The sequence below is a fragment of the Numenius arquata genome, chromosome 12 (genome assembly GCF_964106895.1).
Source record: "Numenius arquata chromosome 12, bNumArq3.hap1.1, whole genome shotgun sequence".
Taxonomy (NCBI): Eukaryota; Metazoa; Chordata; class Aves; order Charadriiformes; family Scolopacidae; genus Numenius; species Numenius arquata.
Window position 1 is genome coordinate 11,411,028 of NC_133587.1, and position 21,462 is coordinate 11,432,489.

General features: G+C 59.1%; 1 protein-coding gene across 1 annotated transcript; it reads right to left on the reverse strand.

Annotated features, from left to right (window-relative positions):
* Nucleotides 1-5,381: 5,381 nt before the first annotated feature.
* SRC (SRC proto-oncogene, non-receptor tyrosine kinase) lies at nt 5,382-14,553 on the reverse strand. Its single transcript, XM_074157456.1, has 11 exons — nt 14,313-14,553; nt 13,953-14,052; nt 9,924-10,022; nt 9,111-9,214; nt 7,768-7,917; nt 7,357-7,512; nt 7,016-7,195; nt 6,859-6,935; nt 6,321-6,474; nt 6,013-6,144; nt 5,382-5,590 (listed from the first exon to the last, which is right to left on the reverse strand). The coding sequence occupies exons 1-11, from the start codon at nt 14,551-14,553 to the stop codon at nt 5,382-5,384; spliced, it is 1,602 nt and encodes a 533-aa protein (XP_074013557.1).
* Between the last annotated feature and the right edge of the window lie 6,909 nt (nt 14,554-21,462).

Consider the following 21,462-nt stretch of genomic DNA (forward strand, 5'->3'; position numbering starts at 1 on the left):
AGGGAAGATGGATGGCTTGGGTGCCACCTGGACCTGCTGCTGGGGATCCGAGTGGCAGAGTCTGCAGGGCTTAGTCCTCTGTGTGGACCCATGCCAGCAGCCTCCCGTTCACCCCTCGCTGCCAGCAGAGACAGCAGGGGGCTGTGGTGGCACAGCCGGAGACCCAAGCAGCTGGCACTGGGGTACAGCCTTGCTGTGAGCCATCCCTTTAACAAACACCACCCTGCTCCTGCCCCAGAGCCCTTCTGCTGGGGCTGGGCTGTGGGAGAGACCCCAGACCCACAGCCCAGCCCAGGGTTTGCTCTGGGGGATGCTCAGCACACGGAGCAGTTCAGGGTTGCCCCCCACACACTCACAAACATTTATCCTCTGGGAACCTGGGTCAAGAGCCAGGACTCAATGAGCTTTGGGGAAAGCAAAGGGGACATTCACACCAAGCAACAACTCATCCATGCCATTTTAGAAACCCACTGCCAGCACGAATCGCCCAGCACAGGACCCCTGCCTCCTTGCCAGACCTGCTGTGGGGGCAGCCACAGCCCCCACCCCTAAATCCTCTCCCCGGCTTACAGGAGACACAACACAAGCGTGAAGCAAACAGCAAGATTAAGTCCATTAAAGGATGCACGTGGTGTAATCCCCGAGAGCATCTGCCTGGCTTAGGCTGGGGATGCCTGGTGAGAGTGGGTCCCAGCAGCGATTCCCCTCTCACATCTACTGGCTCAGCAAATCTCTGCCCCCCCCCCCAGGCTAACATCATCCCCCTTCCCACCCCGTTTCACAGGGCTGGCTTCCACAGACAACTCGGGAGTCGAGAGGGGTGTCACCATGGCAAAACAGCCACCAAGCATAGCCAGGGCGGACTGCAGGTCCTACCAAGTGCCCAAACCATCTTTTTAAGATGCTTCAGCTGCCACCGAGGCCGAAGACCGGACATGGAGCGAAGAGGACAGAGACAGAAGGAAGCGAACGGTGCCATAGGAAAGGCTTGGATATACCAAATCTGCCCCCCCCTCATCCTCTGGGCATGACCCACCACAGACACCCCTGCACTGCCCCAGGGCTCAGGTTGGACCGCAGCACCTTGCCTCCTCCTCCTCCGCACACCCTCCCCGTGGCCACCCCGCTCCCAAGCAGCGATGCCAAAGGGATAAAGCTGAGGGCTGGAGAAGCCTCGGCTGCAGCTCCCCTCCTGGGGTGACCTCGCCAACCCGCTCCCAGCCCACACATCGCACACAGATCAAGGCACTTGCCAATGAGAGATAATCCTCCAGTTGCTTAATTGCTTTAAAGAGAAGCAAAACATAAAGCATTAAACATTGAAGGTGGTAAGACTGAGTCACTTACCAGCCCGAGGAGGAGGAGGGAGCAGACAGAATAAGGGACTGGGGGCACTAAAGCCACCCCAGACTGTGGTGGTGGTGAAGGAGCAGCATAAGCAGCCACCCTGCTTTCAGAGGGTCTACTCCCCCAGCACTGTGCTATATATCAACTACTTAATCACCGAGAGAGGGATCCCAATCAGCACCCACTAATCATCCTAACAAAGCACACCTGCTTCTGCTAGTTGCTGATGAAGCAGATTCTGCTGGAGAGAGGGCTGCCCCCCGTCCTGTCCCCCCCAGCCCAGCTGAATGGGGTTGGCAGTCAGGTCTCCTTCCTGCTGGGCTTGGGGTGGCTCTGCTGGTCCTGGCTTTGCCCAGATCAATGTGCACACCAGGGCCACCGTGTCACTCACAGCCCTGTGGGGGCCAGTGCTCCCTGTGTGTGGGTGTCCCAGCATGCAAAGGCTGGGAAGCAGCAATGGAGGCAGCAGAGGAGTCCATGGGGTCTCTCATGACAATGCCATATGCCAGAAGTGCTTGCCACAGCTCTCTGCTTGGCATCAGCGGCTGCAGCTGGGATCCCACCGGCAATGGAAGCTGCATCCCAGCTCGGCTCAGAGCACACGGGCCTGTTTCTGTGCCCACCATGGCAGTGCTTCCCCGCTGGAGCGGTCCGGGCACAGTGAGTTTGCCCACCACCACCAGCCATCTGTCCCTGACCCTCGGAGCAGGAGGGACACGATGAAAGAGGCTCCTCTTGCAAGAGCAGGCGCTGGGGCTGTGCTGGACCATGAGCTTGCATGGGGACAGAGGAATGGCTCCAGCAGGACAAAAGTGGCACCAGATCCCAGAAGCATCAGCCAGAAAAAGCCTGTGAAGCACCAGAAGCCACACATGGGTGTTGCAGGTGCTCCAGGAACCACCAGCTCCTGTAGCAGGGATGCTGAGAAACCCTCTCATACACAAGCTGCGCTTATTTTTTTTTTTTTTTGTGAGGTCTGTTCGTATTTAATTATCAAATTGCAAAGTATTTACACCAACATTAGAGTTTCAAAGCATCTCCACCCCCCACCACCCACAAAGCTGGACCTTTTCAGGTTTTTTTCCCAAAGTTTTATTATTATCCAAAAAAAAAAAAAAAAAGAAAAAAAAAGCTAAATATTTTACTTTGACACTGAAAAAGGCAGGTGGGGGGAGAGGGGAGCTGGGGAGAGAGACACAGATCCACATGTTCTCTGCATAGTCGGTTGGAGATCTTACAAAACACTGTTTAAAAAAAATGGTAACAGCAGAGGAGAATAACTTGGAGGACGTTATTGACCCTGGGAAGCCAAAGAGCATCCTTAGGTGGGGGCTCCCCTCTGGAGTTTATTGGCTTAAAAAATAAATTGGCAGACGACAATGGTGATGGAGGAGAGGTTCTGGGTCCCCGGGGCCTCCGGGTTGTGCCAGCTGCAGTGGTGAGTCCGGAGATGCTGGGTCCCACCAAAGCTACTGCATGGACACATGGATGGACATACGGACACGCAGACACACAGCCCCAGCCCCGTGCAGGGAGGTTCCTCTGGGATCTCTTTGCTGTCTTCTGCCCTGAAGTGGCCTCAGCACATCTCCTTCGTCAGAACTTGCCAAAAGTCATGGGGATTAAAGCCAGCCCAGGGTGTTCCTTCTCAAAGAGCCAGAAAATGAAACCTCCGGGTTAAGCCCATCCCCATCCTGCTGCGCTCACGCAAGACCCTGTACGTGCTGCAGACAACTAAAGGCCAAACCTCAACATGTGCTCTTGCCTTCTCTCCCCAGCTTTCAGATCAAATGTGGCTCCCACACCTTACAGTTTTAAGAGGTTTCTCCCGGGAATGGGGATTTTGTATAATTTAGGTAGAGCTATGGCACAGCCCACCCCTCGGACCGGCTGCTGCGGGATGGAGCTTCTCTGGCAGCGCCAACGGGGACATGGCAGCCACCCATTCCAGGGATGCAACCATGGAAAGACGCAGAGGTTTGGAGACTCCCTGTCCAAACACAGAAGTACAGGCACAGCAAATCTGCTAGGAAGTGGGGGAAGAAAACGCTCAGAGTCCCAAAATGATTTTTAAAAAATCCATTAAACCAGTTGCTGTTCTCCAAGCCAGCAAAGGCAGGATCTCTCCATATCACTGAAGAGCCCATTCAAGCTGATTTTAAAGGTTTTGCTCATTAAAAAGGAGCCACCCACCAACCAAGGGAGCACTCGGTTCATAAATAAGCAGCCGGGGAGCTGTGGGAGCGAGTGGGAGGCAGCGGCGTGCCTGGGCCCTGCTCTGACGGGGGTTTGGGGAGAGAGTGGGCTTTGGCCACCCCCCTGCCCATGCTTGGTTCCCACCCACCTTTCATGGGACACTGGAACCACGGCAGAGCCTGGTGAGAGGGGGTTTGGGTCTGCTGCCTGCAAGGAGTCTGTGCCCGAGGGAAACCTCATCCCACAAGCCATGGGGAGGCAAAGAAAACCCAGAGCCTGAGGACCGAAAAGTGGGCAAAGCCACATCTCCCCTTCTCCAGGTCCTTCCTGATGGCACCCTTTCCTCACAGCCTCATCCCAGCTCTGGTCCAGGAGAGCAGTCAAAGAGCCCTCAGGTCTTTCTGAGCAAGAGACACTGAGGGTGGCTGGGACCCAAGAAATGAGGAAGCAAAGCCTTGTGAGCCACCATGGCGAAGGGTTTCCAGCTGGGTACAGCCTCAGGAGGGGGAAAAAACCAACACATGCAACTAATTCAATGTTTGGGAAGGTGCAGGGGCTGCTCAAGGGCTATGTACAAGGCAGGTGCCAGGCAGGAAAGCACAGACGGGCACAGACAACCCACCACCAAAATGCGGCTGAGGGCTTTGGGAGCAAACAGGGGGCAGATGAGAAGGCAAAAGTCTCCCGTGTGGCACAGTGGCTTCCCAGGACTCTCCTTTGGGACGACAGCCCGTGGCTAGGGATGCTCCCACCATGTGGGCAACACAGCCCGGCAGCCAAGACGTGAGGGATGGGGCGGGAGGCAGCTAAAAACATACCTGGTGGACAAAAGCATCCGTGAAAGATGAACATTTCCCCCAAAACACTCCCACACCTTGAACACCACCTGTGCCATGCACCTGAGCCCTGTGGTGGCACCGGATTTGGTGGCAGGGCCAGGCTGGGGGGACTCTGCTGGTGGGAAAACTGGTGGCAGAGCTGGGGAGGGTGGCTCGGGGGGCTGTGGTGCACTTCCCAGAGGGCCGGCTGGAAGACCAGGACTAGCCACAGGCAGGGTGAGGACTCGGCTGGCACCCCTCGGTGCCACTCCTAGGAGACATGAGACTGGTCCCCTGGGGGGACAGACACAGCTGGAAGACTCAAACGCACACCCAGGGGATGGTGATGGTCACTGGAGCCGTGAGCAGCCACATTTCACGCTCCCGGTGCCCGCTAGCACAGCTCAGAGCCTTGCCATGGCGAGGCTGGAGGGATGCCCGAGGAAGGGGGACTACCAGCATCCTGCTGTCACCCCATGCTGGCACCACCACCCCGGCACATCGCCCCGTCCGAACCAGCTTGTGCCTTCCCCATGGCAAAACGTCTCTGCCAGCACCCTCAGGAGAACCGGAGCCAAGGGGGGATGGTGGGGAGGGCGAAGGGGCAAGGAAATTTGTGCTGATTTAGAGAGGGGGTGTAGGAGGCCAGGGCTGCGTGTCCGAGGTTGGGGGGTGCTGCCCCTCAATTCCTCTGAGCTCAGCCCAGAGTTGCCAGGGGGCAAAAGGTCTCCCAAAAGCCAAGTCTCCCGATGGGAGATGCTCCTCTCGCCCTCCCAAAACGGTTTCGCTGGTGCCCACAGGCTCCTCTCGCTCGCGGGACGGTGCCGCTTCGTTAAACACAGGCCAGAAGTCTTAATGAGTGATGGAGGGACCCAGCACCTCCCCTGGCCGCATCCGGAGGCGATGCCCCATCCTGCTCCGGGGCTGCTCCGCAAAAACCGGCCCCTCTGCGGGGAGGCCAGCCCTCGGCGCCCCGCGGCGAGGACAGCAGCGTCCCTGGTGCCAGGAGGAGCTCCGGGTCTATAGGTTCTCGCCAGGCTGGTACTGGGGCTCTGTCGAGGTGAAGTAGTCCTCCAGGAAAGCCTGCAGGTACTCGAAGGTGGGTCGCTCCTCCGGGTCCTTCCGCCAGCACTGGCACATGAGGTCGTGCAGGGACTCGGGGCACTCGGGCGGGCAGGGCATGCGGTACCCCCGCTCCACCTGGTCCAGCACCTCCCGGTTCACCATACCTGCATGCGGGCAGAGACACAGTGAGAGAGGGGCCAGATCCCGCACCGTGCCTTTCCCAAAGGGGACACCGAGGGCATCGCGCTGGGACGAGCATTACAGGCAACACCAGTGACTTCACCCAGGGAAAGAGGGACCCCCAGCCCAGCAGCGCTCATCTCCGCCAGCCTGTCACCTTGCTCAGGGACCAGAGTGGGACAAGGCAGCTGTGACCCTGCACCCTGGCCAGGCTCTGCTGGGGCAGCTCACCTCTGAAGCCCACCCTCCCTGCCCAAACCCCAGGAGAAACTTTGCGCCAGTTTGCTCCCCTGCAAGGATGGCTCTGGGGGCCGTGGGGCGCCAGGGGTGAGTGCTGGGCGAGGGTGGCTGGCACTGGGGCACAGCAATGGGGATAGGGTTTCTGCTGGTGGGTGCCAGCCCTCACCTGGGTACGGCACTCTGCCCTTGGTGGTCAGCTCGGTCAAGAGGATGCCAAAGGACCAGACGTCCGACTTGATGGTAAACCTGCCGTACAGAGCAGCTTCGGGGGCTGTCCACTTGATGGGGAACTTCGCACCTGGATGGAGAGGGAGGGTGAGAGGCTGCTCCTGGCCCCACGGGGCCTGAGGGCACAGCCAGGGCCATGTGCTGGCTCCAGATGCAACGCACACCCCTGGAGACCAGGGACCACAGCGTGGCCACTGCTCTGGTCCCACCTGCTTGGGCACGGTGCCAGCAGCCCCGGGCACGCACCTTGCCGAGCGGTGTACTCGTTGTCCTCAATGAGCCGTGCCAAGCCAAAGTCAGCCACTTTGCACACCAAGTTCTCCCCCACCAGGATGTTGGCTGCCCGGAGGTCCCGGTGGACATAGTTCATCCTCTCCACATAGGCCATGCCAGATGCGATCTGAAGGAACCAGGACATGGGGCGTTGAGGCTGGTGAGGTGATATGAGGGTCCCCAGGGAGGGCGTGGGTCTGAAGAGGTGAATGGCTCTACAGTGGGACCCAACACAGGGTGCAGGAGCAGCTGGTTGCTCAAGAAAACCCATGGAGACACAGGTTTGCTGGCCAGGGAGAATGGGCAGCAACAGGAACAGGCAAAATGATGGTCCCTGATGCAACCGAGCTCCAGACTGAGCACCCAGGGGGGACGGTGGCACCCAAGCCAAACAAGCCTGCGGAGCACCTCACCACCCTGCCATCCGACAGTCACGACAGCCCAGCGAGGAGCTGGGGCAGCCTGCGCCCTCGGAGGGGGACACAGGAGGCCTGGAGATGCGCAAACCCACCTGAGCCGCCATATCCACGAGCTGGGGCAGCCGCAGGTACTTGCCCATCTCACCCTTCAGGAAGTCCAGGAGGCTCCCTGTGAGGAAGACCACAGTCATGGCAATCCAGAGGAGTAGAGCCCCTTGGTTGTCCCCCGGGCACCTCTCCTGCGCTCACCCTTGCTCATGTACTCGGTGACGATATAAATGGGCTCCTCCGAAACCACAGCATAGAGCTGGACCAGCTTCTCATGCCGGAGCTTCTTCATCACCTGGGCTTCCTGCAGGAAGGCCTCCGGGGACATGGTGCCGGGCTTCAGGGTCTTGATCGCCACCCGGGTGGTGCCGTTCCAGGTCCCTGTGGCACAGGACATGCGGCTCAGGACACATTTATGGAGCACAGGGCCATGTCTCTCACCTGCTCCCCTACCCACTGCAGGCTCCGGGCACCTGCAGGTGGCTGGGGAGAGGATGCAGGTAGTAAAACCAAGGGGACAGCGGGGTGGGAGCAGTCCTTACCCATCCACACCTCTCCGAAGCAGCCCTGTCCCAGCTTGACCTCCAGCCGCAGCGATTCCCGGGGGATCTCCCAGGCATCCTTGGCAAGGCCTTGGGTCTGGGGCTTGGACGTGGGGCAGACGTTGGTGAGACGGTGGCACAAGCCATCGGCGTGTTCTAACGCAGGAGGGGACAACACCAAGGTGACACATTTAGGGTGGGGCATTTAGGCACATGATGTCTTTACCCCACATCTTCCGTGGAGACTAGTACCCAAACCTTCACCCTCTTCCCTAAAACCCAAGCAGCTTTTCACCAGGGTCCCCCGCAGCTGGTTTGGAGCCCCCCAACAGCACCCACCCTGCAGTGAGGGCAGGCACAAGTACTCCAGGTGACACCCAGACCCCAAGGGGACCCCAAGCAGCTACCCACTGGAGTAATAGGCCACCAGCTGCTGCAGGCTGTTGAACTGGGTGCGGGAGGTGATGTAGAAGCCACCACTGTCCAACTTGCGGATCTTGTAGTGCTTCACGTTGAGCCCCTTGGTGTTGTCGAAGTCGGAGACAGAGAGGCAGTAGGCACCTGCAGGCAGGAACGAGAGGTTGAGGGGAGATGTGCCACAGATGGGTGATCCCCACGGAGTGTGCCCCCCAGGCTGGCACCGAGGAAGAGACCCCACCGGGTTTGAGGGGTCCCAGAGGGCAGGAGAGTGATCAGCCTCCGGGGCAAAGGGATGAACACGGGAAAGAGGGGATGCTGAAGCAGGGGGAGGGGACAGGACAGGAGGCAGGCTGGGGGGTGCTGCTGACCCACAACCCCAACATCTCAGCATCTCAGAGGGGAGCCAAGGGGCTAGTGGGCCCAACTCTCCACTCCACAAATCCCACCGTGGGCATCATTTCGGGTGCCTGGGGTCTCTGCCCACAGGAGAGCAACACCACGCTGCTGGAGCCCCAAATAATGACAGGGAAGATTTATGCCACTGCTTGAATGAGCTGTTTCCACCACAACAAAATAAACAGTGGCAAGTTCAAGGCATCAAAACAGAAAGGAACATCAAGGAGCTTTTCCCCAAAGGTGCATTTGGAGCCAAACTAAACCATGTTTCCAGGTAAGAAACAGCATCCTCAGGCAGCCAAACTGCAAAGATCACAACTCGCACTTTCAGGAGGCACAAAACAAGCATTGAGTTTTTAGACTTGAAAGACCTAGAGATTCATCAGTGCCTCTGCCTGGTTGCCCAGGAAGCACACGTTCAAGATTTTGCCATTCTACAGGGACAAGGAAAAAATAAAAAATGTCTACCTGGGAATGTTAAAAAAAACCAAACCAAAACAGGGACATAGAGCATCCTCCCTGGTGGTCCTGCTGGAGCTGGTGGGGCACCCAGCTCCCACCTTGCCATGAGCTGAACCATCTCTTTGAAGGGTGACCACTGGGCAGGCAGCACAGGAGAGAAGTGGCTGTGTCCCTCCAGCCCTGCGGGCTCGGTGGTTTGCCATAGAGATGTCACCAGTGATGTAATGGGTGTGTCAGCTCCTGCTCCCCAGGGCCAGCACTAGCAGGGGAGACCCCAGGATGCTCCCTGTGCTCAGGGGCATCACTCAGTGACCCCGAACATCGGCTTCTGTCTACAGGGTATGACTCCTTTCTCCTTCTCCCTCCCTGTGCGCCTAAGCTGGGGGAACTGGGACTGTGTAGAATAAACCAGAGGACTGGGGTCCCCATGTGGATGCCCCCCTGCCACCCGGCTGGCCCTCCCTGGCCCTGCTCACCTTTCGTGGTCTCACTCTCCCGTACCAGGAAGGTCCCTCGGGGGTTTTCGGGATTGAGCAGCAGCCGCTCGGACTCACGACGAGTGATCTTCCCAAAATACCACCTGCAAGAGCAAGGCAGCAGCTCAGCGCCCAGCACTCACCCGCCCCCTCCATTGCCTGTCCAAGCAGTGGGCTCAGCCCTGGCTGCAGGTTTTGGAGACCATGGGCTGCATCTCCAGGCTCAGGCACCCTGGGCTGGGCATCGCCCAAGGAGCAACCATGGACCACATAACACTTTCACTCCAAAGGCCTCCCCAAATGAGGGGCTCCAGGGACCCCTGAAGCCCCCCCCCAAGCTCATGCTGGGGGGATGCCAGGCCACTGGCCGGGAACAGGCTGTGGGGACGTAGCTGGCACCTCCTGCTCTTGGACTTATGGCCAGCTTTGCCCCTGCCTGCTCTCCCTGTGTGATGGTCGCCTCCGTGCTCAGCCTGATCCGCACAGGCGGAACCGGTAGCATCCTCACGCACGGATGTGTGTCCGTGCGGAAGAGTAAAAACCAGACCCAAAGCATTAGGTCCACCACAGCCCCTGCTACGCCACCGCTCATCCCTCCACCGCGCAAGCACGCTGCGCCTCTGCACTTCATGGGCCTTAAAGAAAGGCTGGAAAACGTTGAAGGGGTTTGCTAATCCAAGAGAGAAAAATAACTAAAAGGAGAAACCCAGAGGCCTTGCAGGTTTTGCCCGGGAGAGGGGCAGGGGGAGGGAGGAGGGCTCGGGGTGCGTTTGCTATCGCTTGTCTTTAAACTGTCTCAAAGATGGCAATTACTCTTCAGCCTGGATGGAGTCTGAGGGCGCGACATAGTTACTGGGGATGTAGCCCGTCTGTCCTGTAGTGAGGGAATGAGCCAGCCACCAGTCACCTTCCCTGCAAGAGAACCAAAACACACTCAGTGTGAAGCCAGGAGCCCCCCGGCCGGACCCTCTCCTGTCCACAGAGCCCCGCTGGGAAGAGACGCAGCCCCCGCAGCCCCCAGCCCTGAGGGCTCCTGCTGCCAGCCCCTGCCTATGGCTCCATCTGGGCAAGCTCTCGGTCTTGGGAACACCCATCCATCCACACACGGGATGCTTTAAACTTAAATGGAGCAGGGCAGCCAGTGTGCCAAAACACCTTTGGAGCCACCTGAATGCCAACAGGGTCTGGCTGGAGGTTGAGGGGCATTGGGGATCCAAGGCAGCAGGGCAGCAGGGAGCAACAAGCAAGGTGGAGGGAAGGGAAACAGGGAAAAGCCACAGCACGATGGCAGTGATTAAAAAAAGCACCAGGAAAACCCAAGAGAAAGCATTTGTTAACACACAGGCTGCAGAAAAGCAACGGGAAAGGCTGAGATTTGGATGGAGAGGGGTGATGCCCAGTCTGGACGCAGCGGGCTCCGTCCAGCCCAGGTCCGTGACCTCCAGCTCTGGGACAGGCACCCTGCATGGCCACAGCCCCTGACCACCAGCTTCCCTGCAGTCCCAGCAAGGGCTACAACTGCTCACACGGAGCCACAAACACCTGCTGTGCTGGCCCCACGGCCCCCAGCATGGCTCTGCCCTGCAGGAGCCCCCACACTGTCCCCAAAAACCCAGGGCTGACCCGCTGTCCTTCCTTCCCTGGGCACGGTGGTCCCAAGCACGTCCCCAGGAGCTGGCAGGGCACGGGAGCCGTCTCACTGCTCTGCCCTCCTCCCCGCAGGCTCCTGCACAGGACGGGGCAGGAAGGGACAATAAATAGAGAAGAACAACAGGACGGCAGGAGGCAGCTTCCCCTTCCCCCCAGACAGCAGGGCTTCCTCCCACCACCTGCATCTTCACGCCCATCAAAGACGGAATCACCTAATTTACCCTGACCACGAGGGAGACGAGGCTACGAGAAAACTGCAGAGCTGTGGGAACCACACTGCAAGGATGCAAGAACTTGGCAGGATGGCCTCCACAAACACTACAGAAAAACCTTAATAACCTCAATCACCACAGCAAGACCCATCAGACAACATCCAGACCCATTCCCCGACCCCTGCAGTCGTGTAAACCTCCATCCTCACCCCAGACACACCAGCAGTTGTGACTTTTGCCAGCGATGCTTTGAAGCAGCTGGCAGAAGCTGGACACGGTCCCCGGCTTCCCGTGCTGGTGCCAGCAGGGTCAGAGAAAGCAGGAACCCTCCAGGCATCTTCATCCAACCACACAGCCAGGCTCTGCTGCTTGCCCAGAGCCAGTCCCCAGCTTCACAGTAGCCCAGCCAGTATTTTAACTTCTCCGGGTCCTGGCACATCTCCCAGCAGGTAGCCTGGGCTCCCCAGCTAGAACTGCTGCCCCAGTCACCTTTACTGGGGTGGCTCTGAAGGGGACAGGAGGCTGGCTGGGCCCCTTTCCCACGAGACTGGAGAAAACATCTGCTTGAGAAATGCCCAGCTTTTGACTTGTGGCTTTATTCCAGCTTGGGCTGCAAGCTGGGAATTCGGCAAAAACAAACTATTCCGAAAATGTCTCAGCGGGGAAAAAAATAATCATAATAATCATCATCATCAAAAGAAAGCATTTCAACAATTCCCTGCACAATCTTACCCAAAATATCCCACCACATCCCTGTTGACTGCCAGCTGGCTAGGAAGAGACCTCCTTCTGCTGGAAATGGTACCACAAGAGCCCTTCTGCTCTGGGGCGGATGGATTTGGCCCCACCTGGGAGGCCGAGGGTCCCCGCAGACAGCCTGGGCTTTGCTGGGGCGCAGGAGCAGGGAGGTGACTGATGTGGAGGCTTCTCCCATCCTGCACAACCCCAGCCCCATCAGAGCAGCCAAAACCCACAGTCACCCTGCAAAGCCACTGCTGGCCGTTTGTCCCCATGGCCATGGGCTCCTGCTGTGCCTGGGCTGACCCCAAATGCCTCCCCTCAGCTCCAGGGCACCGACTGTGCCCTCCCAGGGAGCTCAGGGGAAGGGGACATCGCTGCTTGCCTTTCGCTGTCCCCAAAGCATAGCAGCCTGAGCTGCTCCCGGACCATCTGAGCATCTCTGGGCACTCAGCAAAAAGAGAGATTTATCCCCCCACCCCGAGCAGTACACAAACTGCAGATCTTTTTCCGCCCCCTCTCTCCCTGTGGACATCCCACCCAGGCAGCCACAGCAGACACCGGGAAGGTCGGCAGCTGGATACCGCACCCTCCACCAATGGGCTGCATCACCAAAAAAAGCCCTTTTGCTCCCCAGGATGCTGCAGGGTCCATCACATCCTGATCCTTCCCTCTGACCAAGCCTTTGACACTAAACAGCAGAAGAGGAAAAGAAGTATGGGAACCCCAAAAGTGACGTAAGGCATAAAAAAAAAAGTCCTCATACATGGACACGATCTGGACCCTCAATGGGCAGAGCTCACTTTGTAACAGCCCACACCAGAACCCAAGCCTAGGGGCTAGTATGCTGCTGAGGCTGTGAAAGCAAGAAGCACCAAACCCCCCCCAAATTGAAGCTTCTCCTGCAGCGTTGAAGCCTTGCACATCCTGGACTTCATGGATTAAATCAATCGCCATTAGTGACGGAACAACAAGAATGAGGATCAGACTGGAAACACGTTTGTGCAAGGCTGCCTGACCATTGCAGGAGAAGTATCAGCCCCAGGATGTTCCCTCATCTTTCCACCCTTTGACTTTGCAAAGCTGTTTTGGGTGCCCGGGTTGGAAGGCAGCAGCGGAGGGGCCAGCAGGAGGTGCAGACCCCAGGGACACCGTGGCAGCACTGGGGGCAGCGGCTCTGCCAGCCAGCCCTCCAGCAGCGCAGCCAAAGGATGCTGCAGACCACGCATGCCAGGACAGACCACACGTGGGTTTAACACAGGATCATGTTTAGGAGCATCTTCCGGCCGGTCACATTGCCCTGCTCCATGCAGCAAGCGATGGGTGAGCTGCTACAACAGGGACAGAGAGCAAACACGCAGGAGCCAGACCCCTAAGGAAGCGCTTGAGTCCCCTGAGCCACTCACAAAAAGCAAGAATAAAATAAACAAAATCCAAAAATAAACACAAAAAAGGCCAGGTGGGAGCAGACAGACAACTGAAAAGGGACTGCAGAGGGGTGCCAGGCACAGGCAGGGAAAGCTGGCCAGGTTCAGAGCTCCTGGGTGCAGACACAGCTCTGGATGGAGCAGTTCCCAGCGTGGGAAGGGGTTCCCTGCTCTGCCCCGGTCACTCAGAGAGGACAGACCCAACCAACCCCAAAACCATTGGGCAACCATCTCCTCCCAACCCCGTTCTATCCAACCTCACGGGCAGCAGATGGGCTTTTTTCATTTAAGATTGTTAATAATAATAGTAATAATCTGCCATACACACCTGACGTCCACTTTTCTCCTAATCGACAGCATGGCACAGAGGAGAGAAAAAAAGCATCAAGAGAGAAGCTGAGATCAGAGACACCGTGCAAGCACAGGGGAAAGCACCCGTGAAGTTGAGGAGATGTGTCCAGACAAACGGGAGGGAGCTGAGTGCTGATGGGCACAGGGGACCAACGGGGACACAGCCCCCCATTGGAGGGCATGGACTAGCCAGCAAGCAGAGGAGGTGGCTTGGTGACAAGGTTGCAAGGCAACGATGACCAGCAACGGGGCCAGGAGGATGCAGGAGAAGGCAAATGATTGTCTCCAGCACTGATGTCCTTGGACAAGTCACTGCGTCCGTGCCAGTTTTGGCACATCCCTCTTCGAGCACCCGTCCCCGGGGAGAGCTGGCCCTGCCAAGGCTGGGCTCAGGGGCTCCACAGGAGGGACGAAGGTGGCAGCTGGACCCGTGGGGGCTTGGCTACAGTGACAGGGACACTCACGTGTTGTTTACGATCTGCAGGCGCTCTCCTTTCTTGAAGGACAAGTCCGTTTCAGTCCGAGACTCATAGTCGTAGAGGGCCACGAAGGTGGTGACTCCACCTGTGAGAGAGACCACTCAGGATGGGCACAGGCACCGTCACCGTCACGGCACAGCACTGGGTGCCCCTCACCAGGGACCCTCCTCTCCCAGCATCATCCCACCAGCCGCTACAACACACATCTGCTCCCCCTCCAGCTGAAAGACAAGAGTCCCTCAAAAGCAGAAGACACCATCATCACAAGAAGAAGCTGGAACCAAACCCAACAAGACCCGACCGATAAACCCCCCCCCGGCCCACCGAGCCCCAGCCCACACCGACCAGCCAGCGCCCCAGCACGCTGCGGCGAGGTGACAGTGTCAGAGGTGTTGAAGCCTCCAAAGAGCTTGGACTCGGCAGCCATGGTCCCGAAGGAGCGGCTGGGGGTGCGATGGGCGTCAGGAACGGCCGCCTTGCTGGGCGTCTGCGAGGCTGGGTAGCCCCCGTGGTGGGTGTTGTCGGCAGGCTCCAGACTGCGCCGGCGCTGGCTGGGGTCTTTGGGTTTGCTCTTGCTGCTCCCCATGGTCCCGGGCTGTGGGAGACAGACACACATGCAGAGGGCTTCTTTTATTATTATTATTATCATCATTATCATTATTATTGTTATTATTAAGCTGCCTTCCAGGGCTTGCGCGACAGACGCCTGCCCACTAGGAAGCTAAACAACTTCTGGAGTCTGTTCCGAGCATCAGCTGCCGGAAAGTCTGGCCATCCTGCCCTTGCCCTGGGACAGCATCGCCCCTCATTAAGGCCAAGGCACCTCCCGCGTGGCCGCAGCAGCCAGCATGGCGCCGGGAGCGGAGCTGCCAGGGCGAGCTTTGGGAGCAGAGGGAAGCATGCTCAGCCCTGGGAGTAAGGATGCCGAGCACAGAGCCTGGACTGGTGCTCGGGAGAGCAACTGCGGATGCTCCAGGGCCAGGTACCCGCCATGGGGTGTAGCTCAGCATCCCATACAGCCACATTTCCTCCTACACGAGGGTTTCTACCCGGGCATGGACAGGAGAAGACAACTCCCAGACAAATATTCATGAGTTTGGATTACTCCAATGGCAGAAGTTTGGAGAACCCATAGCTGCCTCACTCTGCTTGCTCAGGGTGGGGATTTAAATGCTCAGGATGCTCCTGTGAAGTCCAAAAAGTACAGCAAACAGGATAAAAGTTTAAATCAGGAGCAGTTTCAGGCAGCTAAGGACCAAGGGATCTCAGCTTTATATATAGTCATGCCTTCCTTTCCACTCAAGATCACGCTCTATAAATACCTTCAAGGTAATGATATAAATGAAAGAAGGGAATTATTTGCAGTCTCCAAAGATGGCAGGATACCCAGCAGTGTCCTGAAGCTATGGAAGAAAATATGCTGGATCACGCATAGCAGGAGGGAAAAGGGAGGTGGAGACAACTGGGGAGGAGAGTATCTCTGATAAAAAACAAGCAGGGAAGGTGCAGAGGAGGCAGCCGCTGCCCGCGGGGTGCAGAGCTGGATGCAGCCGCCTGCGAGGCTTTGCTGAGGGCTCAGCCTCACCCAACAGATGGTTTTTCCAACCCGGCTTTCAAGAGAAGCTCGGGTCGAGCCCCCACGAGCAGGGCCAGAACCATGGGGCAGCTCCCGCAGCCTGCACAGCCCTGGTGTCAGTGGGGCAGGGCCCACCGACTCCAGTTTAGGGGCGCCTGGCACAAGCTCTGCTCCCCTCCCCACTCCCCATCCCACAGTGAGGGCTTTGCCTGACCATCAGGGCTTATCTTCCAAAAGATCCAACTTCCACCTACTGTTTTCTAGCTCCCAAATCGCACAGATGACCAGCAGCACCCCCTCTCCTGCTTCCACGCAGGTTTGCTTCAGCTGCAACCCTGCTGGCGGGATCAGACCCCGCTGGGGCTTGGGAACTGGAATAAACTGATTTTTCCGGGTTGGGCACAGCTACGGCAGCCACTCCGGCAGGGAGCGGGGCCATCCTTCCTCCTACGTGTGCAGGCTATGAGGAGGGATCGATGCCTCTATCTGCCACGGAGCTCAGCCCACGCATATCTGTGCCGGGCTTTGGGGGCCTCGGAGCAAAGGAAGGTCAAATATAAGCTTTGCATTTGCAAATCGTCACTGACAGCAACCCGGAGGCATAGCCTGCCCCGAAGGGAAGGGGGTCTGTCCCGTAAATAAATGGACTTTTAAGACCCGGGTGCAGAAGATGCTAAAGCAGAACTGCGGGGGGAAGCAGGACCTTAGAAATGATGAGAAAAAGCCCCCCACTGCTAAGGAAAGCGAACCTCCCCGTCCCCCGGCCAGCCCTTCGCTCACCTCCGCCCAGGGCTCCGCACCCGCTGGTATTCCCGGGATGGCAGCGCGGGGAGGAAAGCGGGGGCACGGCGGGGCTGTGACCGCCCGGCTTGTGACTGCCCACGGGACCGTGAGCAAGGGGCGCAGCCACTCAGAGTTTCCCCTGGAAGCAGCACTTCCCCAGGCAGGAAAACACCCCGGCAGGGGAGATGCATTCAGAGGCACTCTGGGGACACAAGTGTCCCCTGAGTGCACCCCGCAGGGTCGCCAGCCTGGCCAACCTGGGTCGGCAACTGATTTATCAGTGCGCTGAGAAAAATCAGAGTATGGACTAGTCAATATGCCTAGAGATTTGCCGGGAGCAGAGCACAGAGAGGGGAGGTTGGGTCCCCCAGGCACTTCCCCAATGTCCCCAAAGCAGGGGGAGTCCTCGCCTTCACACCCGTTGGCCTCCAAGGACAGGACATGCATCCTCCAGGCACGTCCCAGCCAGGAACCCCATGGACCACGAGTTCATCCCTCCTTGTGCAGTGGTTTTGGGGAGGGAGAGCTCTCAAAACACACATCACAAGCTCCCAGCTCGCACCTGGGTCCTAACCCTCCTTGGCAAGGGCTTTGCTGGGTCTGTGCTGCTCTCCTTCGGCTCGAAGATGGGAGAGGAGGAGGAGGAGAAAAAGGAGGAGGAGGAGGCAGGAGCCCATGGTTCTCTGGGGAAGGGGCTGCAGAGCAGTGAGCCCTGCTCTGAGCTCTCCTGTTGCAACCAGCTTTGCACCTACATACCTGCACACACTAGTTTGGATGGGGCTAGTGCAAAATGCAGGCTGGCAACCCCAAAACCTGCCCAGAAGTACTGGCAGCCTTGCACCATCCCCACTCCGAGTCCCAGGTAACTCAGCCAAAGTGATTGTGTGGCTTTAACCCTGCAGCCGCCCTGGGCGGGGGGGGGGCATTCCCCACCTGCCCTCAGGGAGGAGAGGGGGTCCCAAGAAATCCCCTGCAGCCCCCACATCGCTACCTTGGCCACCAGTGAGGAAAGGGTGCAAATTCCCCTGGGAAGGATGCAGGGGGTTGTGCAAGAGCCCGTCAGAGGAGTTATTAATGACGGCAGACCCCAAAGAGGGGGAAGAGGGGCCACAAACCACCGGGAGAGACCCCCCCCTGCCTCCGGCAGAGCCAGTGACGAAAAACCCCCAGAGCTGAGGGGCAGAGAAGGAAGCGGGTGAACCCACTGCCTGGCTTCCAGCACACCCCAGCAGCATCACTGGGAGCTGTGGGACAGCATCACAGCGTCCAGATTGCAAAAAAAATACCCCCTGCCAGCAGCTATGTTTAATGTATGGTATTTCTAGGTGGAACAGGCTGCAGGCAGGCTCAGAGCCACCAACATCCAGCCAGGGCAGCCTGCCTGACGCCCAGCAGCGTTATTTCCCTTCTCCCGGTGTTTCTCGCAGCCAAGAGTGCTGGGATGGGGGGGCTCAGCATCGCTCCCCATCCCGGCCAGTGCCTCGGCTTTCGGCAGGGCTTCCCCTCCCAAGGTTTGCCCGGCGGCGGCGGGCTGGAGCGTGGCCAGCATTCCCTGTGCTCGCCTCCGACTGATGCGAGGTGGCAGCTTTCCTGCGGCGGGGATTAGCACCCCGGGCACGTCGCAGCCTGCAGGAACTCCCCTGCTTCCCACTCCGGGGGGGGGAAAGGGGGGTCAGCGCTGGCGGTGTATCACAAACCACTGCAGTGCCGAGTTGTGAGGCCTCAGCTCGGCCGCGCTGTGGGGAGCACCAGGGGGTGGGAAGGACGAAGCGAGGCCTTTGCCTTCTCCTCTTGCTCCCACCACCCAACCCACCCGCGGATGCTCAAGGGCCAAGTCCGGCTGTTGCAGAGCACTCGGTACCCCAGATCTGAGCATCCCCCCCAGGGGACCAGGAGGTTTTCCCTTCTCCCGGGTGGGTTCATTCATTCAGCAAAGCAGCCTGGTCCCCGCCTCCCCGGGCCGTTGGAGATGCCTTACCAGTGCTTTACAGCTCCAGCTGCCAGCAAAGTCAGCTCAGCTCCTGCCGCAGCCCACGAGACAGAGGGGATGGCAGCCTACGAGACAGAGGGGATGTCAGCAACCATGGCACCCGCCACCGTCCCCACGCCCCACTGCCCTCTCCCCCCACCCCACGGTCCGGCGCCCAGGGCCGCCACTGCCTTCCTCCTCCTCCTCCTCTCCATCCCTCCAGCGCGGGGCCGGCAGCTCACACCCACTCGCTCTGATCTCTCATGTGTGAAGAGGGGACAATTCTCTGCTCCACTTCATCAAACCCACCCGGGGACGGGAGAGGAGGCGGCTGGAGCCGCCCCAAGCGATGTCCCAGGGTGAGAGGAGAGCGCAGGCACCCCCAGCCCACCGAGGGACTTCTCAGGGGAGAAGCAGACCCCATTCCTCTGGACACACCAGTGTTCCCAGCCCCGCTGCTATGTCTCCAGACAGCCAGGACCGGTGGCAGGGAAGGTCAGCCACCAAGCCTTGTCCCCAAGGACATTAGTTCCCTTCTCCATCCCCAACAGCACAGATGTGCTACAGCATGAGCCATGGCACAGGGTCTGGGAGCTCCTTGTGCTGCCCAAGCCCTGACTCAGCCAGAAAAGCAGGTTTTAGCCAAATCTTTCCAAAGGGACAGTTTCCTGCTGCAAGTGCGCATGACGTGGGGACACTTCTCAGCAACAGTGGTTCAGGGCAAAGCAGGGTCCCACAGAGCTGGGGCGGCCACTCCCCTGGCTCTGCCACCCCCTCCCAGCCCCCAGATCCTGCAGGAACTGCCCCTTCTCCCCCCTCTCCTACCAAGAGAGGAATCTCTCTCCAGCCAGCTCTGCTCACCCAGTGGTGGGCAGAGGCTTCAGCTGCCCCCGAGTGGCTCCCGCTTGCCTGGCACGGAGGGGACTCAGCCCCCACGGCACCCACAGCCCTCAGCAGCATCCCAACAGGCTCCTGTCCTGGCTGGAGCCTGGGTTTCACATCTCATCCAGGGGGAACATTCCAGAGGGATGGGGACAGGGTGGGCAGGTTTTCACTGTCCCGCCATCTAACCCTGCTGGGAGCAAGCCTGGGAGCCAGACCAGCTGCAGCCTCCTGCCTTTATGCCCTGGGCCTCCAAGGTAGCGAGGGGAGGGCTTGCACAGAGGCAGCAGCGAAAGAGAAAGAGCTGCTGCCGCCCCAGCACCACCGGCTGCCATCGCAGCCTCCCCTGCCCCAGCTGCCCCGACCCACTCGGGCCCTGCATTACCCGGATCACGGCACGCTGCCCCACGGCACCATCACGCACGTTGCAAACACCACGGCGTGACGGTGGAAGCCACCCAGCAAACCCCAGCGGGGTCGGTGTCACGCCGGGCGGCCGCCCTGCCGTCCCTCTGGCTGCCAGGCAGAGGATGTGCCACACCGCAGGTTTATTTTGATGGCCTCCCCCTTCCCCCTTGCTAATAAGTTTTGTCACTATTTTTAGTGCATTTGATTAGGATAACAAGCAGCAGCTGATTGACAGCTCTTTAAGACTTTGAATGGTTTGTAATTTGTACTTGACTAATATTCGCTGGCAATAATTGCACAGCGGGATGGAAGGTGGGGGAAGCTGCAGCCTCAACTCCGGGCTGCAGCACATACAAATAAGGCTGCTCTGCGTATGCACGTGGTACCCGTGTCCCCGTGCACGCTGTGCCACTCGGGTTCCCGAGCACACGCTGCTGAGGCCATGGCCGTATTTAGACAAAATCGGACCAAAAAAGCCACTCGGGGAAACCCAAACACGCCTCAGCCTGGGGTCAGCCACGCACCGGGGTGGCGAGGTGGAAGGTCCTCTAATGGGGAAGGGACATGTCCCCGTGCAGCTGGCAGGCAGAGGGATGCCCTTGCACCCCTCACACTCCCAGGTTTGGGTATTTGGTAGGTGACAGCCGCGCTGTCACAGGGCTGCCACCCCGGCCAGCACATGGCCGCCACACTGGGCTCGGGCACCCTCCAGCACTGCTATCCCCATGTGCTGCTGGGTTCTGCATTTGGGATCTCCCTGGCCCCCCAGAAACCTCCCCCCCCGAGCCGTGGCTGGGCTGAGCCGCAGGCGGAGGGGAAGGTGCCAGGGCTGAGCCTGGCTGCACACCCTGCCCGGGGCAAAGGCTGCAGCAAGAGGCCACCCCCGCCCTCCCCTCTCCAAAAGCAATTAAAAATGAAGCACACTCAGCTGCACAACTCAGCTCGGATCAGATCATGGCACGCGAGACTCCCCGGCCTCTCCCACCGGCGCTGGAAATGCCGCCTGACCTGCCCAGCATCCCCACTCCTCTGACACCCCAGTCCCCAGGGATTCTCCCCCTCACCTCCCCCTCTCCAAAAAAAAATTAACTGGCAAGTTGGGATGCAGGAAAAGGCTCGATCCTCTGCCCCTACCTCCCCACGGCAGAGATGCTCTCAGGAAGACAACAGCGAGGGGAACTGCTGCTCCCTGGCAAGTCCCGCTCTGGCTGTTTTCCGCTGCGCCCGGATCGCTCAAGGATGGAATGGCCGTGGTAGCGCCAGGCTGATAGCACGGAGGGGGGGGAGCGATCTTATCTTCTTTTCAAAGACACTAACAAAAGACACTGATTGGGAGCAGACAAAACACAGCAGCGTGGCTTCGGCGAGGCAGAAGCAGAAACCTTGGGAAATGCCGCACCAGGCTGGGGCCCAACACCAGACACCCAGCCTTGGGGAGGGAGACATCTCCGGCAAAACAGGCTTTGTCCTTGGGGCTGCGGAGGAGCCGGGTGGGTGCCGAGCGGCACCTCGGGCAGATGGGATGGCGGGGTGCTGGGAGAGAGTTGGGCGAGGGGCTGGGGGCACCGGCACCCACCGGCTGCTGGAGGGAGCCGAGCCGCATCCCCGGCTCGCAAAGCCCTGCCGAGATTAATAACGGCCCCTGTCTCACGCCAGACTGAAAAATGAAGCGTGCGGGACGGTGGGCGAGACAAAGCAGCATCACAGCAGGGATGGGAAGGAGCAGAGAGCGGGGATCCCAAACCCACCATGACCCACTCCATCCCCCTTTGCATGCAACCGACCCCCCCGAGGGCCAGCCGGGGCAGATCCGTACAGGACAAAGAGAAGCCACCCAGGAGGTGTGCCATGAAAAACAGAGACCCCAGGCTGGAGGC